General features: G+C 46.4%; 9 protein-coding genes across 11 annotated transcripts; 4 read left to right on the top strand and 5 right to left on the bottom strand.

The window, feature by feature from the left end:
• Positions 1-326: 326 nt before the first annotated feature.
• LOC117142383 (tubulin alpha-1 chain) lies at positions 327-2570 on the bottom strand. Its single transcript, XM_033306325.1, has 2 exons — positions 2423-2570; positions 327-1922 (listed from the first exon to the last, which is right to left on the bottom strand). Exons 1-2 carry the CDS (start codon positions 2423-2425, stop codon positions 573-575), a joined length of 1353 nt encoding a protein of 450 aa, XP_033162216.1. The 5' UTR covers positions 2426-2570; the 3' UTR covers positions 327-572.
• A 506-nt stretch (positions 2571-3076) lies between these two features.
• LOC117144040 (terminal uridylyltransferase Tailor) lies at positions 3077-5862 on the top strand. Of its 2 annotated transcripts, none has more exons than XM_033309009.1 (9): positions 3077-3279; positions 3630-3752; positions 3848-4232; positions 4366-4590; positions 4652-4758; positions 4814-4949; positions 5008-5184; positions 5240-5441; positions 5511-5862. In XM_033309009.1, exons 1-9 carry the CDS (start codon positions 3181-3183, stop codon positions 5713-5715), a joined length of 1659 nt encoding a protein of 552 aa, XP_033164900.1. In that variant the 5' UTR covers positions 3077-3180; the 3' UTR covers positions 5716-5862. The 2 variants fall into 2 exon arrangements, with proteins under 2 accessions (XP_033164900.1, XP_033164899.1); XM_033309008.1 differs by having other exon boundaries at positions 3809-4232.
• LOC117144041 (dephospho-CoA kinase) lies at positions 5845-6919 on the bottom strand. The gene is made up of 3 exons (XM_033309010.1): positions 6708-6919; positions 6332-6623; positions 5845-6260 (listed from the first exon to the last, which is right to left on the bottom strand). The coding sequence occupies exons 1-3, from the start codon at positions 6817-6819 to the stop codon at positions 5954-5956; spliced, it is 711 nt and encodes a 236-aa protein (XP_033164901.1). The 5' UTR covers positions 6820-6919; the 3' UTR covers positions 5845-5953.
• Positions 6920-7807: 888 nt separating this feature from the next.
• On the top strand, positions 7808-10327 carry LOC117143212 (THO complex subunit 4). The gene is made up of 4 exons (XM_033307760.1): positions 7808-8245; positions 8743-8944; positions 9178-9375; positions 9815-10327. Exons 1-4 carry the CDS (start codon positions 8000-8002, stop codon positions 9967-9969), a joined length of 801 nt encoding a protein of 266 aa, XP_033163651.1. The 5' UTR covers positions 7808-7999; the 3' UTR covers positions 9970-10327.
• A 98-nt stretch (positions 10328-10425) lies between these two features.
• On the bottom strand, positions 10426-13409 carry LOC117143213. The gene is made up of 2 exons (XM_033307761.1): positions 13291-13409; positions 10426-11312 (listed from the first exon to the last, which is right to left on the bottom strand). The coding sequence occupies exon 2, from the start codon at positions 11281-11283 to the stop codon at positions 10927-10929; it is 357 nt and encodes a 118-aa protein (XP_033163652.1). The 5' UTR covers positions 11284-11312; positions 13291-13409; the 3' UTR covers positions 10426-10926.
• Positions 13410-13852: 443 nt separating this feature from the next.
• LOC117142859 (E3 UFM1-protein ligase 1 homolog) lies at positions 13853-16636 on the top strand. Its single transcript, XM_033307107.1, has 5 exons — positions 13853-14011; positions 14077-15077; positions 15134-15605; positions 15683-16341; positions 16396-16636. The coding sequence occupies exons 1-5, from the start codon at positions 13935-13937 to the stop codon at positions 16533-16535; spliced, it is 2349 nt and encodes a 782-aa protein (XP_033162998.1). The 5' UTR covers positions 13853-13934; the 3' UTR covers positions 16536-16636.
• On the bottom strand, positions 16629-20868 carry LOC117142858 (PAX3- and PAX7-binding protein 1). Of its 2 annotated transcripts, XM_033307105.1 has the most exons (9): positions 20532-20866; positions 20172-20473; positions 19310-19550; positions 19070-19252; positions 18320-18973; positions 17687-18235; positions 17433-17625; positions 17042-17365; positions 16629-16985 (listed from the first exon to the last, which is right to left on the bottom strand). In XM_033307105.1, the coding sequence occupies exons 1-9, from the start codon at positions 20749-20751 to the stop codon at positions 16934-16936; spliced, it is 2718 nt and encodes a 905-aa protein (XP_033162996.1). In that variant the 5' UTR covers positions 20752-20866; the 3' UTR covers positions 16629-16933. The 2 variants fall into 2 exon arrangements, with proteins under 2 accessions (XP_033162996.1, XP_033162997.1); XM_033307106.1 differs by lacking the exons at positions 16629-16985; positions 17042-17365; positions 17433-17625; ... (1 more) ...; positions 18320-18973; positions 19070-19252 and having other exon boundaries at positions 19465-19550; positions 20167-20473; positions 20532-20868.
• A 255-nt stretch (positions 20869-21123) lies between these two features.
• LOC117144572 (arrestin domain-containing protein 17) lies at positions 21124-24073 on the top strand. Its single transcript, XM_033309825.1, has 4 exons — positions 21124-21348; positions 21973-22128; positions 22548-23390; positions 23499-24073. The coding sequence occupies exons 1-4, from the start codon at positions 21234-21236 to the stop codon at positions 23651-23653; spliced, it is 1269 nt and encodes a 422-aa protein (XP_033165716.1). The 5' UTR covers positions 21124-21233; the 3' UTR covers positions 23654-24073.
• On the bottom strand, positions 23882-26014 carry LOC117144570 (axoneme-associated protein mst101(2)). The gene is made up of 2 exons (XM_033309824.1): positions 25700-26014; positions 23882-25633 (listed from the first exon to the last, which is right to left on the bottom strand). Exons 1-2 carry the CDS (start codon positions 25887-25889, stop codon positions 24192-24194), a joined length of 1632 nt encoding a protein of 543 aa, XP_033165715.1. The 5' UTR covers positions 25890-26014; the 3' UTR covers positions 23882-24191.
• Between the last annotated feature and the right edge of the window lie 80 nt (positions 26015-26094).

Below are 26094 nucleotides of genomic sequence, written 5' to 3'. Positions count from 1 at the left end.
AGAAATGAAGTCACCATTTCGCTGAGCTGGCAGCGATTATGCTGTGGCCCCGAATGGAATGACTCATCGCCCCAGAGAATCGATACCAGCGGTGGAAAGCCAAGTGCATGCCACACTGCATGTACAGCCTGCTACACTTGCCACAAGCAGCAGGCGGAAAAGCGCAGCAGCGGCCCGAATCGGGGAAAATAGAAAGCGCTAATTATAGACGAAGTGAACGGCAGCTCTGCTTTCCCGCAGTCAAAACTCCGTGCAATGACCCCGTTCTTTCACCATGAATCGAATGATCGCTGGGAGAGGAAAAGGCAAAGAAAAACAAAGAGGGGTTTTCTTTTTGCTGACAACACTGAATCTGGCCGATTTTATTCTTGTGTACACAACTTATCGCCGAGTTAGCTTGGCTTTTCTGCTAAACGTGTCTTTGTGGATAAAATACTTTATGGTTTCTCGTTTTCGTATGCTATTCAGTGTTGTAGTGAATTTTTTGTTGCGATTGGAAGCGTAAACACTGATTTCGACGGTTTCCCCGCCCACCAATGACGCCCCCATCGAGCGTTGGAGTGGCGCGACGCTTAGTACTCCTCAGCACCCTCTCCCTCGCCGTCACCGGAGTCCATGCCGACCTCCTCGTAGTCCTTCTCGAGGGCAGCCAAATCCTCACGGGCCTCGGAGAACTCTCCCTCCTCCATACCCTCACCGACGTACCAGTGGACGAAGGCACGCTTGGCGTACATCAGATCGAACTTGTGGTCCAGACGGGCCCAGGCCTCGGCGATGGCCGTGGTGTTGGACAACATGCACACGGCACGCTGCACCTTGGCCAAATCTCCTCCAGGCACCACGGTGGGTGGCTGGTAGTTGATGCCAACCTTGAAGCCAGTGGGGCACCAGTCGACGAATTGAATGGTGCGCTTGGTCTTGATGGTGGCAATAGCGGCGTTGACGTCCTTGGGCACAACATCACCGCGGTACAGCATGCAGCAGGCCATGTACTTGCCGTGACGGGGATCGCACTTGACCATCTGGTTGGCCGGCTCGAAGCAGGCGTTGGTGATCTCAGCCACCGACAGCTGCTCGTGGTAGGCCTTCTCGGCAGAGATGACGGGGGCGTAGGTCACCAGAGGGAAGTGAATACGTGGGTAGGGCACCAAGTTGGTCTGGAACTCAGTCAGATCCACGTTAAGGGCACCATCGAATCGCAGAGAGGCGGTAATCGAGGACACGATCTGGCCAATCAGACGGTTCAGGTTGGTGTACGTGGGGCGCTCAATGTCTAGGTTGCGGCGGCAGATGTCGTAGATAGCCTCGTTGTCGACCATGAAGGCGCAGTCGGAGTGCTCCAGGGTGGTGTGGGTGGTCAGGATGGAGTTGTAGGGCTCGACCACGGCAGTGGACACCTGGGGGGCTGGGTAGATGGCGAACTCCAGCTTGGACTTCTTGCCGTAGTCCACGGAGAGACGCTCCATCAGCAGCGAGGTGAAGCCAGAGCCGGTACCTCCACCGAACGAGTGGAAGATGAGGAAGCCCTGCAGACCGGTGCACTGATCGGCCAGCTTGCGGATCCTGTCCAGAACCAGATCGACGATCTCCTTGCCGATGGTGTAGTGGCCACGAGCGTAGTTGTTGGCCGCATCCTCCTTACCGGTGATCAGTTGCTCGGGGTGGAACAGCTGACGGTAGGTTCCGGTACGGACCTCATCGACCACAGTGGGCTCCAGATCCACGAACACGGCGCGGGGCACGTGCTTGCCAGCTCCAGTCTCGCTGAAGAAGGTGTTGAACGAGTCATCACCTCCGCCCACGGTCTTGTCAGACGGCATCTGGCCATCGGGCTGGATGCCGTGCTCCAAGCAGTAAAGCTCCCAGCAGGCGTTTCCAATCTGGACACCAGCCTGGCCAACATGGATAGAGATACATTCACGCTGTGGAGGAGGAGGTAGGGAAAACGGATGATTAGTTCCACGCCCCAAGAAAATCGATAATTGCAGAGCCGCGCCCAACTTGAGCCGGCACTGCGTGCGAGTGAGAGAGATAGCTATATGGTATACAGATTTTTTTTGCTCTACTTTGCCGACGCCGGAAATTTACTCTCTCGCTATTTTCTCTTTAATTCTATCCGAAATCTACAGTTATGCGTCGAATTATCATGGAAACCGCAATAGAATTTTATAGATTAATGATTTAATCGCAGAAGCGTTTCGGCAGCATAGCAATAATTGAAATTCTTTTTTTTTTATCTATATTTTAAGAGCCATTTCTCATTGCGAAAAAAAAAATCGGCATGACGTCATCACTTTTGAAGAAAAAACGCAGGCCGGCCGCCATTTTGAGAAAAAGCCGCGTCGAGTTTTTGCCCATTGAATTTTGCCCCCACAAATTTCTTTTCGAAATTATTTCACTAGATTTTTTTTTTAGTACTCACCATATTGAGTTTTTATTGGAAGTGTTTCACACGCGACAAGAAAAATTCACAGAATTGTGTAGAGCTACGATTTCGAGGTCTGACTCAGAGAGCGTATACGTTCGAACTGCCGGCTATGAGGCTTGACAAACGTAAAACGAATATGAAATTTTGGAAACGGGCTGCTTTATATAGGCGCCGGAGCTAGAGACGGCAAGCTGTCGACTTAAACGCCGCAAAACCGATAACTGGCGTGGGAGAGGCAATGGCACTTGGTCACTCTAAAATTGGCTGCGGTAATTTTTTGCACTAGTTAGAACTCGAATCAGGGCGCGAATCTTTGCTAGCCCAACCGGTAGGCATAACCGGTTGCCAAAGTGGGCCAGCATTAATCATATTTTAGGGCCATGTTTCATAAAAGTTATTTTAAAATAAATTCGTATCGTTAACGGTTCAATAAGGTTTAGTAAATCATTATATTTCTGACTCCATCTAGATTTGCAACAGTAAATTAATGAACTCCATATCTTCCCTTCTCCCTTTGAAGCAAAAGATGTATTTAATATCTAACATCTTAATATGTTTTTTATTCAAATAGGAGTTATATTTAATCGAAATGTAAAAAAAGAAAGCAAGTTTTAAGGAAATGATGTCGGCAGATTTTGAACTCCTACTCATGGTCACTCTAATCGCTGTCTGCAATTTACGTGTTTCCAACTTAACGCCCCCAAGCTAACAGCCGTAATAATTTGAAAGGAAAGGACCTCAGTCACAACACAATGCGGATCGAACCTGGGGACTCCTTTTGGACGAAAAAGGCGATGTTTTCCAACGCTGAAAGGCAGTACTTTGAGACGGTCCGTCGGCGGAAGAACAGTGTGAGTAAAAGCTGACCGTCGATGGCGATTTCACAAGTGGCGCTTAAGTGGCGGGAACTTCTACCCGTAAATCCCTGGGCCCTGTTATATGATTTATTATATGGAGCCGTGATCCGGACGACAAATGCACACACATTTCTACAAACATATGTACATCGCGGTGCCATTGTGTCGCTTATAAGCACACGTACACCCGCACTCACACTAACACTCGCCGGCGAACTTTGGTGTAGTTGGCCACCCTACGAAATTCAGCCGCTTCGATTTGAATTTTCAAATCAACAGTTACTAGCAGTCGAACAAAGGCGGAGAAGTTGCAGAGAAGCTCACGCATTCGGTTCATCTTTCAGCTTCCGGACTCCACCGCCCCACCGAAGGAGACCGTCCGCGCGCCCAACAAAGCCGCTCCGGCAAAAAAGGCACAGAAAGAGAAGAAGACAATGGCCGAGATGACGCCAAACAAAATTCTTTACGTGAGTACGAGTACGTAGCATTCGAATTTTTGGACTAAAGCCCGCTGATCGTGCAGTTGAATCCGCTTACCATGGAGGCAAACTTCTTTCTGCAGACCCTAAACTCAATGAACAATATGACGATGCCGCCGGAGATGGACCCGCACTTGGCGAACCTGCTGGAGCGTATTATGGTGGGCATCGAGAGCTACATGGACAGGAATCCCAAATACGTTTTGCCTCAGGAGATGGCCGCACCGGGTGAGGGCGTGGCCTTCGTCCAGCCCCAGGAACTGCAGACAATAAAGCGAACATTCAGCTGTAGTGCCTGCTGCAACCGCATAGTGGGCACCAATGTCGCGAAAGCTTCGGCCCACCTTTGGGAGCAGCATCCAAACCCCAATCCCAACAATCAGCCAGTCCAGCCGCATCAGACGAAACAGGAGAAAAAGCAGGCCCAGGTGAAGGCTCGTCAGCATATAACAGTACGGCTACCCAAGAGTAGGTCCCCATTTCATTTCATTTGCTTATGCAGAACTGCATTGTAAAAATTGTGGTCTAACCACATGTATACTATAATTGATACGCTTCCTTTGGAGCCAGCAATCTCTTATAAATAATTTGATCATTGCAGAGGCCAGGGCAATGATTGTGGGTGAGATCACGAATGTGTTCAAGGACAAATACCCGATAGCGGACAAGTTAAAGGTGATTCCCGAGTACGACGTTATCGAACAGGACCTTAGCAAGCTTTTGTCGCCGGGCTTTCCCAAGCAACCACTGCGAGTCTACAAGTTCGGGTCCCGCATCACAGGCATTGGGAATCGATCCTCGGACCTGGACCTCTTCGTCGACATCGGTAGGTCGAGTTAGTAATGAACTCATTTCCGCCCAATTTCACCCGGCTTCTGAATTGGCAGGCAACACATTTCACACGTTCGAGCATCGAGCTTCCAACGCTACCGTCGCCAAGCTGCGGGCTATGAAGAAGTTCTTCTGCGTCAGCGGGGACTGGCGCCTTATTAATGTGAGCAGTGTCTATAGCAATACGTCCGTTTTTACCATTGTACTTTCTTGAACAGTTCATCGAACAGGCGCGCGTGCCCATCATCAAGACGTGCCACTTACCAACCGGCATCGAGTGCGACATTTGCCTGAACAGCATGGGCTTCTGCAATACAAATCTGCTCAAATACATATTCGAGTCCCAGCCACTGAGTAAGCAGATTCTGCCGGACAAAGTCCATGTTATCTCTTTGCTTTCGCTCCCTTGCAGCTCAATATATGTGCATATATGTAAAGAACTGGCTGGAGCGCTGCAAGCTGACTGAACAAATATCGACGTACAGCATTACACTGATGGTGATTTACTTCCTGCAGCTCCAGGCCCTGCTGCCTCCCATTGCCATGCTGCAGATAGAGGATGCAGCTAATCAGGCCGTGCTCGTGGGGCGTAAGTACATCGTCGGTTTCTTGGGGCAATCACCAAGTAAGTCGTCTCTTTTCAGCGTGGGTTGTCAACTTTGCACAAAAATCGTTTAGCGAACTGCGATTGCAGCAATTGCAGGCGACCGTTCCCGTCATCAAGAGCTTCCTTCGAAACTTCTTTGCCTATTTCGCCAAATTTGACTACGAGCATTTCGTGGTCTGCCCATATATCGGTCAGGCTAATGTTGAAATCCCGAAGGTTGAGAGGATGCTGCATGCTAGGTGAGCATATTCATTTTACAGATAGAACATGCATAATTTTAAGCTCCTAAAATATGTGATGTTATGTAGGTATTCAGCATATGTGGCGGAGAACCCTGAATGCTCGATCCAGCTGAAAAAACCGATGGTGGTACAGGATCCCATACAACTGAACCACAATGTAACGAAAGCGGTGACCAAATATGGACTGCAGACATTCGTTGACTACTGCCAGCAGACGGCGGAGCTGCTTGAGGAACCTTCGACCAATTGGCGTCAGCGATGTGGATATTAAAGAAATCCCCCCCGAACATCTGTCCCTGCATCCTATCTCAATGAACTTCCGTTTATCGTCTGTTAGGCTTCTACCGTGTGAGCGCGACACCAATGTAGGTTTGTTCAGACTGTTAATTAAAGGCGGTTGTCACGTTTCCACAATATATTTCACTAACAAGCGTTTAAATTGTATAATTGGTTTGGTATCATTTGCATTAACACGTAAAGTGGCCTCGTATGGCACGCACAGACACGGACTACATCTGCCAGGACTCGGGCAACCGGTTGAACACCTTCAGCAGCATATATATTGTAAAGCCAACGATTAGGAACAGCCCCAGGAAGCTGATGCGGTTCAGCCAGTGCTGCTTGGAGTCGCGCATCAGGTTGTAAATGCTCATGGCCGAGCTCTCCGCCTCCTCCACGCTCCCGTTATTGTCAATGACGAAGTGAGACTTCTCGCACTTCTTGTCCAGCGGCATTTGCGAATCGACGCGATGCCGCGCCTCCGACTCCGAGAGCTCATTACGGGCTATTAATCGCTCCAGCTGCTTATCCGAGTCGCTACAATAGGGGGAGATGCGGTTAAAACCAACTACACTTTGAGCCCTAGCATTCACGAGCTATTAACCTACCAGGTTACACAGACGATCTTGTGTATGAAGTCCATCAGCACACCGGTCTCAAAGAGTAGTGGCAGGTCGAGGACGATCCACGCGTGCCCCGTGACCAGCAGCTTGCACACCTGCCAAAAGATCTTGCGATGAATGGTCGGATGGGTGATCTTGTTCAGCTTGCCGCGCAGCTCCTTGTCCTCGAAGATCATCTTCCCAAGAACAGCGCGGTTGATCTCCTTGCTGGGCAGGAGGACCTCATCTCCGAAGACTTCCCGAATCTGCCGCCAGCACGGCTGACCTGGTTCCACAACTAGGCGTTTGAGTACAGACAATTAGCGGAAATGGTCGTTAATTACGAAGCACAAAGCGGATGTGCTCCACTTTTTGAACTCACTCTCCCTGGCGATTTTGTCGGCGTCGATGACTGGAATGCCCTGGCGTTCGAACACTTTGCTGATGGTACTTTTCCCCGTGGCGATGCCGCCAGTTACCGCCACGATAAACATTATTCAACGGCAGTTAAAATACTTTAATTCGATGGTAGGAATGTTTTTTATCGTTTTGTTCGTTTTTTTTTTCAAGTACTAAAGTTGCAGTGTGACCAAGGTGTTTGCGTTTAAATAATTATGTTAAAATACTGAAGCTCGCGGGCACAGTGGGCCAATTCTGCGTAACTGTTGCTAAAAAAATGTATAAACGCTTATGGTTGTAAATATAATAAAAACAAGAGAGAATGCTATAGTCGAGTTCCCCGACTATCAGATACCTGTTACTTAGCTAGTGTGAATGCGAACGCGAAATTTCATAATTTTTCTGGGATAGCAATAGATATTGGGGAATAAAATGAGAAAAAATTTTACAATAGTGCAAAAGTGTGGGCGTGCCCGGTTCGGCGGCTTTGGGGCGTTAGAGTGGGCGTGGCAAAAAGTTTTTTGGCAAACAGATAGAAAAAAGCTTTCATAGTTCCTGAGACGGATAGTACGGACATGACAAAGTCGACTCGAATATTGATCCTGATTAACAATATATATACTTACATACTTTTTAACGAATCTAGTATACCCTTTTACTCTACGAGTAACGGGTATAATTAGGCTGTACCCCAATCAAGAAATTTGTGTTTCTATTTTCGAAATTCGGATTAGATTAAGATTAAGTTGTTTATAAGAAAAATGTGAAAAAGGTAAAATTTATCATTTATGTTTCTTACTAAATTTTCTTCAAAATTAAAAATTTAATTTTCTTTTGAAATTTAAGATGCTACTTTGATTCCGAATAATTATCCAAAATCATAGTCATTTTAATAACAACATTTATTAGAATGGTTCTAAACATTTCAAAAGATTCATATTTCGTGAATACGAATTAGAATAATTTTATATTAAATTAATATTATGTTATATTTTATGTTTATCTTACCCTATTTCGCCGTTCCATTTTCGTTGCCAATTCGTCATCGTCGTTATCTTGACGCACACCGTTACTCAACACTTTTTTCCTGTGAACCAATATGGCGATTGTGTAGATCTTTGTGCGTCGTTTTTGCAGAGTTTTGTGAAATTCCACGCGCTCCCCTGAAAAAAAAAAAACGCTTCTAACACGTCCCTTCAGTAGCAAGCAGAGACCAAACCTTTCCCTTGACTTCAAACGATCTCCAAGTAGTGAATACAGCACGCAATAAGCAAGATGGTGGACAAAATTGAAATGAGCCTCGACGACATCATCAAGTCCACTCGCTCGCAAAAAAAGCCGCAAGCCGCCCGAGGCGGACCAGGTGGCGCCCGTAAACCGGGCGGCCAGCAGCGTTTTGCCGGTGGAGCCCGCCGCGGCGGAGCCAATGCCGGCGGCTCGCCCAGGAAGCCAGGAAGCGTGCTCAAGGGCCCGCGAGGAGGAGTGGCCGCCGGAGCCGTTCAGAAGGCCAAGTTCCCACGGGTAATTCATTGCGTTTCAATGGCCAAACGGAGCAGCCGGAGCAGACCATCCCCGTGCTCAGTTCACCAGGACAGAGCACTACCAAAGCAAGTGTCTTGCGGCCCATGATCCGCACAACAGTGCTTGGAAGCGGAGCAGACTCAGAATCTAAACCAAAATCAAAATGGCCACCATGCGCCTTCCAACGGACGGAACAACTCTTCGAGCCCGAGCCGAGCCTCAAGTTCAAGTTCCTTTAACCCCGTTTTTACAGAATAACAAACAGACGACATCTGTGTCTGAACTTATTTTCCCTCACGCCTCACGTTTTCCACGTGAACCCCACCCAGTTAACAAGCATTTCTAGTGTCTCCGCTCAGTATGGCTGTCCTCTTGGGGCTAGGATACGATGCAACTGCTACTGCAACGGCTACTCCCGCCACATACATATAGTTGATACGCGCAGCGTTCGAAGACATACCCATCTACCTTCTACCTAATACTACCCCCACCTCTAGGGCGATGTGAACAGCGCTTGGAAGCACGATATGTACGACGGACCGAAGAGGGGTGCCGCCGGAGGAGGATCCGGACCCACTCGCCTCATCGTCGGTAACCTGGACTACGGCGTATCCAACACGGACATCAAGGAGCTCTTCAACGACTTTGGGCCGATAAAGAAGGCGGCAGTGCACTACGATCGCTCCGGTCGCTCTTTGGGTAAGTGCTAGTACCACTCCAGCTACCTGTCGTTAGGTGAACCATTTCGGTAGATGCTGTTCATAAAATGGCGGCGAAAAGGTTCAGTAACCGACATTCTAAGTAATATAAATCGGCTTAAATTGATATTTTGATTTATGCCTAAACTTGTAAACCATTTTAATTTAAATTCTTGTATAACCTTACTATTAAAACTATTGCAATGTAACTTATTTATTCGCTTTTCTTTGCAGGCACCGCTGACGTGATTTTCGAACGCCGCGCCGACGCCTTGAAGGCCATTAAGCAATACCACGGCGTGCCTTTGGACGGACGCCCTATGACCATTCAGCTGGCCGTCTCAGACGTGGCCGTGCTGACCCGTCCCGTAACCGCCACCGATGTCAAGCGTCGCGTGGGTGGTCCTGCACCAACTCCATTCAAGCGTGGTGGTGCGTATCCAAATGTTACAGCAGGGACCGTGAATAATGCCCATTTTCGTTTATTTTTACCTTAAACATCGTTCATTTAAAACCATTTCAAAACGATTTTGGATCTATGCACTCCCACAAAGATTTCTAAATGCCTATTTATTTCGATTTCGAATAATTGATTACCTTTCAAATTTAGTTACTTGACTTTATGTGTTCTTTATGATGAATGGACGAAATACTTTATTTTCTTTGTTATGTTGGTTTGGTAACTTTTATGTAATTATCCAAACTTTGGTTTCGATTCAATACGATGTTAGTTGGTTAAACTAATTAAAGAAGTCAGTTCCACATCTGAAAGCTTACTTTTCTGAATTGGAAGCTATAATGACTATGATACGGTCCCTGGCGATACACCCTTGCTCCAATCCTTACACTACCATTCCGAACTGTTTTTTAGGTGGCCAAGCTGGTGGCCCGGCGCGTCGCGGCTTCAAACGTCCGGTCGGTGGCAAGCCGGCGGCAGGCGGCCAGCGGCGGGAGCGCAAGGCTCCGCCCACTGCCGAGGAGCTGGACGCCGAACTGGACTCGTACATCAACGACATGAAGATCTAAGTAGTCAATAGTCTGAATTAGTCTAACACGAAGAGAAGAGCAGCCCAATCTATAGTTTTAAGCCTACCATATGGACACCGCCCGCATGGTACATAAATGCAATCGCATCTCGACAACGCCGCGCCCAGGAGCAGATATTTGAAAGCATTGGACATCAAATAAATCAATCACTTGCGCATTTATCCATTAATTGTTAGTTTTGCCAATGCGGCGGTGTTGAGATAACTGAAATACATTTGATGCTGTATTTATTATATTTAGAAATGCGCTTTATCAAGCTCGACGATAAATTGATGGACCTTGTCATTTTAAACTGAATTGTAATAAATACTAGAATTAATTTCGTGACCAAATCGAATTGTCTTTACTGACTCAATAGGCTAGGAGTATTGTTTAAGGCGGCGGCGGACTCCGAAGAATCTCCACCAACCAAGCAAAAATAAAAGAGCCATAACATACAATTAAATGTTTTATTTGGAGTAATACATCGATGGTTATATTGGTATTCGTTTGGACAAATTGTACAGACTATAAGAAGATTCGATTGGACACTTTAAGTACAAATGCTAAATTAGGCTTAGTAGGTGGTAGATTTTAGCAAAGTCAATCCATAGCATCCGTATTTGTGGGGCGGAATCACGAGTTACTTAATTTCAACAATTTCGTTAGACATGTTAAACCTGTTACTTAGACAATAGAACAAATGTGGGACATGAAAATGAAAGGACGAAAGGAAGAACGACTTGGAGTGCTGCTTGGCAAAGTATAATCAGTTTCCCTTCCTCTTCGGCTGATCAGCAGGTTAATATAGGTAATGCGCCTCTAAATATAGGTGTATACGTATGTTATAAGCGAGTTATGTATATTTATAGTTTTATGATTCTTATGTCGGTCTGAGGATGTGATGGTGAGTCATTAAATGCTTGGCAGCTGCTTCTGCTCCTGGGCACACTCCCTCTACCAGAATCCGCCCGACGAGAATCCGCCGGGTGGAACTCGGCCGCGTGCCTCTCCATTCGTGGCCGCTGGTTTGTTCGCCGGCTCCTTGGGCTGGCTGGGTGGGGCGGACTTGGCCTCCTCCTTCTGGGTGGAGACCTCTTCGCGAATTTTCTCCACCACCTTGTTGGGATCCGTGGATCCCATGCAGGCGTTGAGGTTTGAGGAGTTCTGTTGGTTGTACTTGGCACGCGGGGCGGGAACGGCCACGTCGGGCTCCGAGAAGATATTGGTGTGTCCGCCGCCTGGGGGCTTCAGCACTCGGCTGGAGGGACGGGCGCTGGTGGTCAGGCCGATTTTCAGCTCGGTGGATGTCATTTTGTCGCTGCTGGTTGTGGTTTCAGTGGCTGCAATGCATAACAATGAAAAGTGAATCAGATGCGGTCGGAAATACGAGTACCCTAGACTACAAATTCAGTCACGCCACTTGCGGATGTGACGCCCGGCACAATGACGCCCGTCATCCGACATCGCCCCACTGGCAACTCTTGGCGAAGTGGAGTGAAAACGGGAGACCTATTTGTTCTGCCCTTCTGCCACCTTCTCGGCGGTTTCTCTACACACATACATAGAAAATCATCTATTTTTCTGGCTGCGCTGACTTCAACTTTTTTAACTCTGCCGTTAACTGTAATTGCGCGTTTTGTGGCTGTCGCACTTTCGTTGTTGTTTTTGCCATTGTTCATTTCTCCGTTTTTGTGTCAAGCGTTCGCACAGTGGGCTCGAAAAGTGCGTTTTGGCATTGGCCATTGACCACGGTTCAAACAATAAAGTCTGTTGTTGATGATAAGTGCCAATAGTCAGACTGGTCAATTAAGCAACTAATTAAGTTAATAGATAGTTGTTTATATCTACATATGAATATAGTATGCTTTACATATTATCATTTATAAAACACACTTCCTCGTATCCAAGATGCAAATGACAAAAGCTAGTTTCGTAATGACTTTTTGCATAGCATCCCATTCATATTTATAAGTCTTTCGCCGTATCTTGGCAGTGTTTTCCATCTATTTATGCCTAGCTTATGGCGGAAAAGAGGTCGCCTCCCAGGCGATGACATCTGAGGCAAGTGCGGTGAAGAAGCATTTGTAATGATGCGTCATCCGCTGGGGGAGGCACATGCCGCCCAACTCCCGCCCGGGGTGTATCCCATTTGGGGTGGCTGTTGGCGACAACAACAAACACAGGCCACACACACTGGCAATTTTGTTGGGGCACGGGAAAACAAAGCAATGTGAATGACCGCAGCGAGTCAAAGATCTCTAGATTAGAAGGCTCACAAGCGATTCCGATTCCCACAGTTGAACGCTTTCCACCTGGGCAAAGAACACTAGCACCGCAGTGCACAGCGCAAAATATGATGGTATCTACACTTATTTAAATGATGAATCAAGGGGATATCTAACATTTTATTTAGATGACCAAAACACCAGAGAAAGATAGATAAAATGCGTAATAACGCAAACAAATTCGCTGGCAAAAAATGACTCCTAAAACCGCATCATACCAGCATTTCCTCTCAGTGCAGAAAGGCAATAACAGCGACTGATTGCCGTGTTCCCTTTCCACTGTACTTGTTGTTTTTGCTTCCCTAGGGCGATTGCCGGCTCACACACACACACACATCTGCATGCATACGAGAATCACATTAACTGTGCTATTTGCTTGTATTGGTGCTGAAATTATGAGTAATGAGCAATCTGGATAAAACTCGAAATTGTGGGCCTGCTGCCATCGCCGACTTGTTGACCAAGTGAATGTGTATGGCCAAAACACATTAGACGCAAATCCAGTTTCGGCAGACCTACTTAAAACGTATCATCGATTAGACTAAAAACGGCGATGCACACGGAAACTGGCCGACCATAAACCAAAGTAAACAACAACCACTCCAAGAGCAGGCTACTGAGATTCGGTTCGAACTGCTTTCGGCTAGTTTTTCGTGCCTAGGTGCATGCAATAATCGCCCGACTAAAGCGAAGCACACAGAACCCGACCAATATGGCCGCCCAAAAGGAGCGGCAGCCGGAGATTCCCCCGCCGTGGGCCAGAGCCCAAAACACCGAGCCAGTAACCGGGAATCTTCCACTTCCACAGAGGATGTGTTATTTATAATGCATATGGCAGCTGTGCTAAATAAAATTCAAAAGCAGCTGCACTCACACAAACGCACGCACACACAGACAGCGCTTGCGCTCGGTGTACGAAATTCCATGACACAAGTGAAAATTGCTGGTCTGCGAAAATATTGATTTATCACGCGGACCCGCTGTCGGCCTACTATCTGTGGGCCCAGCCTGTTGACACCCAAGTCTCGCTTACCTTGGAAGGACTCCGGAACGCGGCTCTACTCAAAGCAGTCTGGCTTTAACTTTGAAAATAAGAGATGCGGAAAACGACGCGCACTTGCCAACGAACGTTGATTTCAAATATGGTGTAAAGTGACCGGAGCAAAGTATTGGAATTACCCGAAAAGCTGTCTTCAGTTCGTAGGGGAAGCTTTTCAAGTCTGGTCCCATTTTATTTAACAGCAGTGTATCGGGCACTGTTAAGTATTGAGATTGCTTAACTCGCCATCTATGAGAGAGAGTTGCAACTTTTGAATAAATTACTTCATTTAACTACTTATTATAACTAAATCTAAATGATAGACGTTCATTACTAAATCATCTCGGTTGTTGGTACTGATCAAGATTATTTATGCTTTGATTTCTTTTTTTTATATTTTATTTAAGCTTGCTGTAGCTGAGTAACGGCTATGTTACAGTAGATCTTTTTCTTGTACATATGTCAGATTCAAGACATTAGCGCAGTGTTCAACCCGTGCATTGACGCAAACCAGTGAAACCACCTTGTGAGCGGTAAGGTCACACTTGACTTTTGTTGACGTTTCATTTTAGGTTTTTCAGATTGCATCTAAGCAGTCTAATATCTTTATCTTTACTATCGCAGCGAATCATAACAAGATGGGTAGTGACTGGGACGAGATAAAGCGCTTGGCTGCAGACTTTCAGAAGGCGCAGCTCACGTCCACGCTGCAGAAGTAAGCGAAGCTCTCCTATTTTACTGCTTCACATTATCACATTTGTTACATTATCAATTTCGTAGGCTCTCGGAGCGAAACTGCGTGGAGATTGTGACGCTGCTGCTGGAGAAGCAGATGCTGGAGGTGGTGTTCACCAACGATGGCAAGGAGTACATCACGCCGGATCACCTGGAGCGCGAAATCCAGGACGAGTTGTACGTGAACGGAGGTCGTGCCAACTTGGTGGAGGTCAGCAAAACCCTGAATGTGGATTTGTCACGGATCGAGGTGCTTGCCGAGCGAATAGCTGCGGAGAATCCCAGCGTACACCTGGTATTGGGACAGCTAATCGACGAGGACTACATCAGTCACATTGCCCAGGAGATCAACGAGAAGCTGGTTCAGCGAGGAGAGATTTCGATTTCGGAATTGGCTTCCCAGTTCGACCTGCCGTCGGACTTCCTGCAACACGACGTGGTCGAAAAGCATCTGGGTAAGATCATTAAGGGTCGCCAGGATGCCTCAAATCCGCGCGTGTTCTTCACTCAGGCGTACATCCAACGTTGCAAAGCGAAGATTCGCGGAGCCCTGGCTGCCATTACCAGGCCCATAAATGTGGCTGTGATTCTGCAGCAGATCGGTGTGCAGGAGAAGATCTTCCACTCGCTGCTGGACGAAATCGCGCCAGCCGGCCAGGTCACCTCCAAGCAGGCCAACTCCCAATACGTGCCGCACATCTATGCCAAGACGCAGGCCGACTGGGTGAACTCGTTCTACAAGCAGAACAGCTTCCTTGAGTACGACGCCATCCAAAAGCTGGGAATTTCGGATGCCAAGTCCTACATTCGCAAGCAGTTCCCCAACGAAGAATTTCTCTTCCTCAAGCGTGTGGCCCTCGGCGCTCGACTGGTGGAGCTCACGGTGGTCACGGCGCTAAATGAGTGCAGTGCCACCAAGCAGTACCTGGATCTGACCACCATACTTCCATCCAATCTGTCCGAGGAGGATGTCGAGGAGGTTTTCAGCACCATTATGGCCCAAAAGCACAGCAATCCCAGCAACTTTGTGTATCTGGATGGCATTGGTACGTACTTGAGTTACTCCTTTTTAATTTCATAACAATGAATGTGTTACTTGTAGTATTCTCGCAACCATACCTCGCGCAATTGGTTCAGCCGTGTCAAGCTTTGGCAGAGTCTCAGGCAAAGGCGGCCATCGATGGCGGCGTATACCAGCAGTACATTGTGGAGAAGACGCTAGCGCAGAAGGGAAACGTGTCGACCCAAGAGCTAGAGGACGATGGCAAGGTAGACAAGCGCGACGAGCGGAGAAAGAAGGCGTCCTCTGGCAAAGCAGGAGGAGGAGCCCAAGGGCGTGAGACTAAGACCAAGTCCACAAAGAAGCATCAACGCGGAAAGGCGGCCGCTCAGTTCGACAGTGATGATGAGGACGATGTGCAGCAAGGCACTCGAGGTGGCGGTGGCGCAAGCAAAAAGGCAGTTAAGCCATTGGAGCTGGTCAAGACAGCGGACATCGTCAAACTGATTACTGCGAGTCTAGAAGAGGAGGGACTGGAGCACTTGTCGAAACCCATTGCTGCTCTATATACGAAGTACGTATTACGAACAAAATGAATCGAAACAAGAAGCGTGGTGCTAATTTTCATTTTGCCTAACCTTTTTATAATAGCCAATTTAATCAGACGGCCTTGGCACGTGCTCAGGAGTTGTTCGAGGCTACACCGCAGACGAATCGCCGCCAGACACACGCTGCTATCCAGGATCGCATCAATACGCTTTTGATAGACATAAGGCTCTACGAGAAGGGCTTGAAGCTTTTTCCGCAGGACACGCAAACCCAGTTGGTTAAATACTTGCTGAAGTCATTGGGTAATGAGATTTGCAACGAACTTTCCCTATACGTGGCCAGCGAGTGCAATCTGACTGTGAAAAACACCAACCTGAATGTGGACCAGCGCAATAAGTTGGCTCAGGAGTGCGAGGCCCAATACCGTGCTGCATTGCTTGAGCAAAACAAAGCCCTGAATAAGAGCATTGACGAATTCGAACTGGCCACGGAAACGGTGCTGAAGAGCTGCAGCATGATCATCAAGAAGGTGGACAAGAAAAAAGATCGCCTGTTAATCGCGGACCACAAAAGGAAGCTGCAGAAGCAGCTACTAGAGTGCCACGAGCCGGCACTGCTGCTGCATCTGGCTGCACTGATCTTGTTCACCACGATCACTGGTAGCATTTTGCACGCGTCTGGAAAATTCGTTTCTGCCATTCTGCAGCATATTCGCGGCTCACTAAACGAGGAACAGAACGCTCTGTTGCTTCGATATCACGGTGAGTTTTTGCAATCATAATTGGCGTTTTACCTAATTCTTATATACATTTCAGATTTGGTCCTGCAAGTTCTGCAGGCCACTCCCGATAGCAATGAGTCGAAACTGGCCAACGAACACTTGCAGGCAATGCAGACACAAGTGGTGGAGCTAGCTCAAAACTTTTCACGCGCATCGGTTTCTAAGGCTGATTGATGATGCTCCTATACTCCAATCTTTCTTCCCATGTCATTAAATTGCGTCTATGTAAATTGGTTCTGGTCTGCAATAGATTTTGCATTTGTTAAATTTTCATAGTTTATAAATTGTTTTTATTACTGCTATGCATGAAGTTACAAAACGATGAGCTTTAAACAGCGTTCCTAGCTTTATCACTGTCGAGGGTTTGGGTTGTTGGAAAAACGATTTAAAATTGATTAGTTTGGAAGGGCTGTTCTCCATTTAGTTTGGTAAGCTCAAGCATGAATTAAATAAATCTCTTACGGAGCTACTTATATACAAGATTTTCTAACAAGACCGATATAAGTTGTGCATTTCTTTACAACGAGAATTTGATTGTTAGGATTGATGTGAGCGATGTTTGTCCCTGCACTTTATAAACTATGTAGTCTTTGTAGTATTTGCTTGGCTTTATCGCTGGATTGCCTGCAGAAAAAGAAAATGATAGCTGTTAGTTCTCAAAACTAGGTTTCCTTACTTACATAAAGATTGGATTGCTTGCATCACAGTTCTCTAATGTTTGTTTAATATATCCTATAAAAAGTTCCATGTTCTTGAGGGTCTCGCTGTTGGGTAACAACCAGACTGTAGGCAGGGTATTCACAATGATGTAAGCTTTGTTTATGGCATCGTTTGGCGTGCAGACTCGCATAGCTAGCAACAGGTAACGATTTAGAAGCGCTCCAATCGCCAGCTCGCGCAGTAGCTTATCAGCCAGGATGCCCTGCCAGCTTAGGAAATTGCGAAACAGCTTTAGACCACTGCAAAACTGTCTCTGAAAGAACGAGGTCTTCGCCTCTTGCACTCTAGAGTTCAAACAAAAAAGGAGAGAGTAAGACCGTGGCCAATCTTTTGCAAGAATAATATACTTACTGCTTTGGAAAAATGGGTATAAATACATCGTTTTCTAGGGCCAACCGCATGCGATCCATGATGGATTCAAACAGTTTGTTAAGCTGCTTATTTGTGCCGCTCAAGGGAAACTCGCGACCTAATCGATTGATGAACCCAACCAATCTCAGGGTCTGTGTGGTAGATAATGGATCCCAGCATTCTGTGACCAGAGCTAAAAAATATTGATTTATTACCCCACTTCGCGTTTTTTTTTTGTAATGTGTAATACTCACCAGTCACCTTGGGCAGCACAATCTTTTCGATGAGCGCCGGCACCAGATTGATATCCGGATCGATCTTCAGCTGCTCCACGGTTTCATCTGCCTGGGAGGCATAAAGCATGCAGGCCTGATACCATCGCATATTTTCTATATCCTCGTACTCGTCCAGCAGTGGCGACCAAAGAACAAGTTCGTGTCGCACCAGCGGAGCCAAGAGTTTCGGAAGGCACAGGCTAACAAATGCGTCCTGGTATGACGACATGTCAGTCTTACGCCAGGCAAAAAACTTCATTAGTATTAGCTCGATCTTGCTGAAGTCGTCGGTTACGTCCTCAAAGGCCTCCACCGACTGTGATTCTATCTGCGTCATTGTAGTCACACTCAGTTCCTGCTGTTGATCGGCAATCTCATCGTCGCTGGACATGCCATCCAGGTGGGACGAGAGCAGATCATTGCGCTCGCGCTCGCACCGGCGACGTGTCCTTCGACCCTCCCGTTCCGCTGCGCGGCGAACTTGTTCTTCATATTCAGGTGCTCGGCGGGAGGCAGCTGTTACAGGTTCTGAAAGCAGAAGATTGAACATGTTAATATAGTTTAATAATCGAATTATTTCCGCTAAGACCAAACTAAACAAAATTCTCATACTTGCTGATTCGGCGATTTCTTTGGCCTGGTCACGGACATCCTGCCTCCGTCTGTTCACCAAATAACGTTGATTTTTGCCATACTGTTGCAGTGCACGCTTCTCAAGATCGTATATCACTGGCGCTTTTTCCGAGAGGCAGTCGACAAGGTCATTCACATAGCACTTTATTTCTTGGTAAAACTTGTACTTTGCTGCCGCTGTCGGTGCATTCTGCTGGCACTCCAACTGCTGGAGCTTTAATGCCTTTAGTTCCGTACTAATCCTGGCCATAGTAGCACTGTGATCAGCCGACCGCTCTTTAAGCTCGCTAAGACGCGATTGGATGGCAGCCAGGATTTCCTGAGGAGTTCGCAATGCAGCAGCCTTGGCCTTTTCCTTCTTGGTTTTGACGGATGATCGAACTGCTGCGGCTAAGTTGGTGCGCTCAAGGGCATTCTTAGCATACGCCTGCTCCAGCAGAGTGGACGTGGACTGTGCCGCTGTTGAATCTCCGTCGTCCATGCCGGTTCCGATGCCCGGCGTGGCAGGCTTGATCATAAAACGGGATAGCACGGTTTCATGCTGAGAATGGACCAACTGGGCTGCCGTAACACCCTTGCGGATCTGCTGGTTTTCCCACTCGTTCATCTCGCGATCTGAATCTCCGTCGGTGGCTGCAGAGGAGTGAGCAAAGGTTAACAATAGTCTACAAACTTCACCTGTAATTAGCCTGGCTCTGGCCACAAATCGGACTTGGTCCCTCTACATACAATCATTTTCGACAGCATAAAACTGCTCGCGCCGCTCTTCACGCTCTTTGCGTCCCGTAATATCGTTCATGTCCATGCGTTCTTCGTCATCCGACTGATCACCCTCAACATCTTCGCAGGGCAGACGGTTGCTTAGCTTGGCCGGCTCCTTGGGCTCCTCAATAGGTATGTAGTCGCCTGCACCTGGAAAATAACACAAGGAGTAAGTCATTGCTAGTGTGGCAACGTCTGTAATCTTACCCTGTTCTCTAGCCCTTTGCCGACGTTTTCGGGCAGCATGTATCATTGCTGCATCCGGAATGGAACCACTTTCGAGCATCTGCTTCAGATGTTCTGGCTTGGAGAAACGGTGACGCGTTTTGTCATGGCCACCATCCTCGGATTGCTGGTCTTCTTCGTCGCTCATATCCTCCCGTCCAGCGCAAAGGGCAGCTCTACCGTTCAGAATTGCCTCGGGAGTCTCAGATTTCTTTACCACTAGCTGGGGACAAGATAAGTAAGTTTTATGTTATTGTGGATTCCTCAAGGACTTCGTTTAGAGTGAAGCATTGGTATTCATGCTGCTTTTGTGGAAGGGAAGACATGCGACTAGCAATGGTGGGAAAAGTACTAGTTATGTGACTACGTAAGCAATAGCTTTGATTTTTGGTAATTCCAAAAATATATCTATGAGTGTTACACAATATTTAAAAAGTTTTATCCTGGTAACGGTCAAGTTGTATGCGTCAATTTATTATTAAAGAAAGAATGAGTTAGAATGTTCTGTTATACATTTTCTAATTCGTGGTCAAAGTTACAGTAGTAATGGTACTTAAAGATCGCATTATAATTCGAAATTCTAAGTTGAGTGATAGTTGGATCGTAGATCCTAGACACTTCCCAGCACTGACCAGTTAAAACGCCAAGCAAATCAACGTCTAAACTACTAGTATTTAAAAATGGCACTTGAGACCAGAAAAACCAACTAATTTAATAACACATTTAAACTCATTCAGCCTAATTTTTGCTGCTAATTGTTCTACGATAATTCAATGTAATTTCTGATGTTGAAATTTCGTTAAACGGTATTATTGTAGAAGAAATTGAATAATAATAACCTTACCACAAAGTCGTCTGTGCGTATTTCGGTTTGGATCATATGATTATCACTTTTTTTACTTTTACTCTGATCGCTGGCACTTTTATATCTGCCAGCATTGGCAGGATTTGAGTTGGAATTCGGGGGACCCGATGATGGGCCACCGGACGACTCTAAATGCTGTGTACTACCATTTTCGCCCCCGGGAAGTCCGCTGTTTTCCGCCCGTTCCTCGCGCTTCTTCTTGCGGCGTTCCTTGTCCAGCATGCGCATCACTTTCTTGCTATGCGACGACTTTCGCACCTGGAAGACCTCGCCGTCGTCCTCTGCAAAAGAATTGGGGATTTTGACTCTATCTTCTTCTTATATTCCGGCATCACTCACCATCATCTGCGAAGCTGAGCAACGCCTTTGGCTTGCTGTTGTCCTCCTGCGGCTTTATGGCCTTCCGGCTCTTCTCTTTCTCCCTCTTGCCGGAAATTATGGGAGGCGGAGGCGCCTCCATTTCGGCGTCCGGATCCAAGGATGCGCCGTCCTCCTCTTCGTCAGCGTTGCTGGAGAACACGCGTCGCTGGATTTTCTTCGGTTTGCGGAAAAGCGACATTTTCCACGATGCTGTTGTTACTCTGCGATTTGTTTAATCAATGAAAACTCGGAAGAAAAGCGAATTTTCGCAAGATCTCTTCTTCTTGCTGTCGTATTGTATTAGAGATGAAAATCGTTCGATGTCGTTCTCGTGCTCACGTGAGTCACGAGCAGGGCTGGAACGTTAAGTCTCGGTCTAGCACTCACAAAACTTTTCTGTAATAAAATTATGAATAACTTGATAAATTTTGCAATTTATAATTTACATTCAAGCTAGTAGTAATTATAAAACAACTGTGATAAATACATTAAATTCTATGCCGAGGGCAGCAACACATAAAACTGGTCTTATTAAAATATCGGCAAGAGCTTAGATTACTTTTCATCCCTAGATACCGACAACGCCCATCTCTAATCTCGGAATTCGGCGAACGCAGGGCGTTTCAAAACAGACCGAAAAGTCGTTAACTTATTGGTGCCTTGAGCCACAGAATCTCTAACATGGGCCTTAAAGGTTGTGAAGTGCAATTGGACAACCCGTGGAACACCTACTACGCCGGTCAGACGGTCAACGGCCAGGTGAAGTTCACGTTCGACTCGCCCAAGAAAGTCCGAGGTAAGTGGGACAATCCCAGTCACAATTGTGGGCCGCGCTGGAGAATGCTAATTAAAACCCCAGCTGCACACTATTACTCATAGAAGTGACGACACCTGCGTAAGAGTCAATGATTAATTGGAAATAGAGTATATATATAAATATAGCACCTTCGTCTTCAATGTGCAGGATGAACACTTCCTTTCGCTGGTAGTTTCCTTGCTAACTTCCTAAATCCTGTCCCAAAAAACCGGCGCACCACCCACAAATGTGGGTTGCTCCTTCGGTTTCTAAACGACCTTGTTTTCAGAAAGCTGGCGGTTGTTAAACCCTCCAAAGAAATGCACTTTCTCCTCTTGTCAGTTGGGTGATAACAACTATAAATAGCTCCAAGTGTGAATACAAAAGAAACTAAATAAATATGTAGTAGATTTGACGGGGGGCATGTAACCTATGTGGCAAACATTCCGCCATAATCAAATTTTGAGGTCACCAAACACGGGAGACAGATGCTGCCTGGAAGCGATGATGTCATCCGTTGAGTATGCCGTAGAGAGCTTTTCATATTATTTATAGCTAAAATTAAAGCGCCACAGTGACGTCGTCGATTGTCATTCCGTAAATACAGCCACTTGTTTCTCGTAGGTATTATCATTCGGTTCCTGGGAGAAGCTAACACCGAGTGGTCAGAGGAGAAGAGCGTAACCACCAGCGAGGGCAAGACCGAGAACGAGGTGACCCAACTGAAAGGGCATGAGGAGTACTTCAAGATCCAGTACTATCTGCTGGGCGGCAAAAACAGTAAGTACAAAGAACGGACCGGGAATTCAGTCCACGGATGCCACGCCTTAGTTGATCTCAAATGATTTCGAGGATTTATTCATTGAAAGTGTTTATTAAGACACAAAGATCTCAAAAATATAAAATTCAAAAATTCTAATTAAATTAAACTGATTAAAATTATTTCAACTCTACACTTCCTTGCTTTTTATAAAATTTAAATTTAATTTTGTAATTACTACCCACCTTATAGAATTAATAACTTCTCCTTTTGAAACTCAATTAATGTTTTTATTTAGTATATAAGTATATTAAATAATATACATTGACAGACCCTTCCTCTGCGTGTAAGAATTTAATACATAATAAGCTATACCTTGACCTTACCGTGCTACCGTGACCTTTTTAAAATGCTAAAAGTTAAATGTATAATTTTGCAGGCTCTGAGACGGAACTGCCGCCTGGCACTCACACTTATCCATTCACCTGTGCCCTGCCGCCGAATCTGCCCTCATCCTTTGAGGGCGAATTTGGCCACGTGCGCTATACCATCAAGGTGACGCTTGATCGTCCGTGGAAATTCGATCAGGACATGAAGATGGCGTTCACAGTAATAGCGCCCGTTGATCTGAATCTCAATCCTCGAGTCAAGGAGCCATTCAGGCTCGAGCTAGAAAAGTCCTTCTGCTGTTTTTGCTGTCGGTCAGGACCGCTGGCTGTCATCACGAACATCCCGCAAACAGGATTCGTTTCGGGGCAGGTGCTGCCCATCACCTGCGAGGTGGACAACACCAGCAACGTAAATCTCACGGCAGTGAAGTTTGAACTGCGAAAGCTGGTCACCTTCCACACGAACCAGCCACGGAGCGAGAAGCGTGAGAGCAAGGTGATCATAGCCAACTTAAGTGTTGGCCCGGTCAATGGCGGCGAGTCTCGCACGTTTACGCAGCAAATGGAAATTCCGGCGTTGCCACCGACCAACCTCCTCAACTGCGGCATTATAGCTTTGGACTACGACTTGCATGTGGAGTGCGAGGTGAGCGGTCCACACCGCAATCTCACCGGCAAGGTGCCAATCACCTTGGGCACTATTCCATTGGCTGGCGTACGGCCACCTACTCAATTTACGGATGCTCCGTCCGCGGTTCAGTCCGAGGATCCATCGCTGGCGCCCACACAGCCAGTGAGTCCGGCCAGCCCTCCTGGCGGCGATGGCGTGGGTGGTGCTCTAGGCTGGAACGTGGCTGACAGCACTGGTGGTGGTTCACTTTATCCTAATATACGTGAGTGTAAAAATTATGTAGTTTTGTGGATTTCCTTGTAAATTATAAAAGCTTCGTAGTAAGGTATATAATGAGTATTTATTAAATTATTCCATTTTTATTTTGCAGCGCCACCGCAGTTTGTGGAGACACAATACCGGGCACCAACGATCGCCGGTAGGGACGACTCCGAGCATACGCAGATGATCGGCGACGGAGCCTTCGCACCTCGTTATCCGACCTTCCAGTTTAATAATGCCACAGCACCGCCAGCAAACCAGTGATCGAATCTCTAAGCTAGACCCACAATGATATTCTTAAACTTTGATGTCGAACTATTTTTTTCTGGCTGTCTCTGGAGGGTTCTCTTTCGCAATTTTTATCGGCTTTGCATTTATGGAATAATAGCTTTCCGTCCAAATAGGAAGCATTAACAGCTGCAGTCAAAATAAAAAAGACACCGTTTTTTGAAATGTGTAACTTCTGTTACTAATTAAGTAGCTTTCGGAGAGTAAATACAAGGAGTTGAGGCTTTATTATTTTGACTGCATCTGTGTTTAATTTAATAATCGTATAAATACGCACAATTGTCAATTCCGATTTAAAATGCTCAAATTTAATTTTTTCTGTTTTTATAAGCCAGCAATAGTGCCTGAAACTGATGTACGACTATAATCGTAATAAAACACAAAAGATAATGAAGATTTGATACATGGGCATAGCCAAATCCTGCGAGCCAAATGTGTTGAGCCTTGAGGAACTTGTTTTATACAGAGCATTGGGAGATCCAAGAACTTGGAATGGTGCTATCGCTATCCATATTTACTTCTTCTTTTTCTTGCAGTATTCATTCAGTTCCCTGGCCTTTCTTGCTTTCTTCTCACACTTGCACTGTTCCTTCAGAGCTATTTTTTTGCATTTGGCCTTGAGGATCTTCATCTTCTTTTTCCTTTGTCTAAGCTTCTTTTCGGCTATTTTTTTGCATATCTGGAAAAGTCCTTCGGGATTGGCTTTCGGTTTCGGTGGTGGGGCTTTAGATGGTGGAGGGGATGGACTAGCAGCTTTTGGTGGTTGGGCAGGAGGCGAAGATGGCGTTTTAGCGATCTCCTTCTTCACCTCCTTCTTTACCTCCTGTTTGATATTCTCTTTTACATTTGTTTTAGCTACTGGAGCTGCTTCCTTGAACTTGTATTTAGCGCATACATCAACTTCTTTTGGTTTTTGCTGTTTGCTGATTTTCTTGCACATCGCTTTTTTCGCTTTCTCTGCGCTTGCAGCCTTTTGTCTGGCCTGCTCAGCTTCTCGCAAGGCTTTGAGTCGGTCCGCCTCCAGCTTGGCGGCCTTTTCGCATTCCGCCTTCTCCTTGTTGGCCTTATCCTTTTCCGCCTGCTTGCGGCACTTTTGAATCGCGGCCATTTTCTTACACTGTTCTTTCATTTTCTTGGCCCTGGCTTTTGCGGCTAGGCCCTTGAGTTTCATCTGCTTGGCCCTCGCCTTCGTCCTCGCTTCCTTGGCCATTTTGGCACACTGTCTCTTTAGTTCGCACAGATCTTCTTCAGGCCCTTTTTTGGCTTCCTCTTCGGCCCTTCTCCTGGCCTCCTCTTCTTCGCGTTTCCTTTCTTCTTCGGCTCTCTTCCGGGCTTCTTCAGCCAATCGGGCGCACTCTTGCCTTTCTTTTTCTTCTCGACATGCTCGCTTGATGGCTTCTATTTTCGCCTGCTTTTCGCAATTCATTTGATCGGCGATTTTCTGGATGGCCTTGTTTAGCTTTTCCAATTCTTCCTCCTCGTCGGGGCATTTCTTCTTACATTCTTCTTCCTGTTCACAATCTCCCCTTTCTTTTTTGACACACTTCATGCATTGCTCTATTTCCTTGTTTTTCTGACATTTTTTCACCTTGGCCATTTTCTTACACTTTTTCATTGCGACTTTTTCCCTGCACTTATTTAACTTTTTCTGGGCTTTAAACTCCTTGCACCTATTTTTAAGCTTTTTCATGTCATCATCTCCATCATCGCCTTTCTTTCCACCACCCTTGCCACATTTCTGCTTCTTCTTACCTCCACTTGACCCTTTTCCGCACTTTTCTTTCCCACACCCCGCGGCAGAACTGGCGGTTTCACAGAAAATTTTTCGCTTCAAGGAAGTCTCACCATCCATCAAATCCTTTTTAAAGATCCTCTGGTTCAGGCGCTTCTCCAGGTCTTCCAGGAACGCACTACTCAACGGCTGATCGAGTCGATGGCTAAGTGTATCACAAGCACCTGAAGACAAAAGACGAGATTCATACATTTTATTTGCAGAAGCGTGAGTAATATTAGAAATCCCACCTTCCTGGCAAATCAACACGCTCTGCAGCTTTTTCGGCGTTCTCCCATAGTCCTGTTTTGATTTCTGCACAAGATTCAGATCCTTCATGCATTTCACTACGTGATACATCCGGAGACACCTGCTACAATTGCAGACACGGAAACAGGCATCAGGGTAGTGGCTCAACGCCAGCGAGGCTCTTTTCAACATGTTTTTTTATGGTTCGGTTCCAAAATTTAACAGATAATTTTAAGAACAAATCGGGCTAAAATGCAAAAATTAAGAGGATTTTGACCCGATCTGCGCCATTATTTTCCGAAAACTGGGAAATAAATGGGCCTGTATTTGACGTAATTATCACAGTAAGTGTGTGAAATAGTAAAATAGACTAAATATTTTTAATTTGTACTTATTT

This window comes from Drosophila mauritiana, chromosome 3R (genome assembly GCF_004382145.1).
Source record: "Drosophila mauritiana strain mau12 chromosome 3R, ASM438214v1, whole genome shotgun sequence".
Classification (NCBI taxonomy): domain Eukaryota; kingdom Metazoa; phylum Arthropoda; class Insecta; order Diptera; family Drosophilidae; genus Drosophila; species Drosophila mauritiana.
This window is presented reverse-complemented; position numbering and strand designations above follow the sequence as displayed.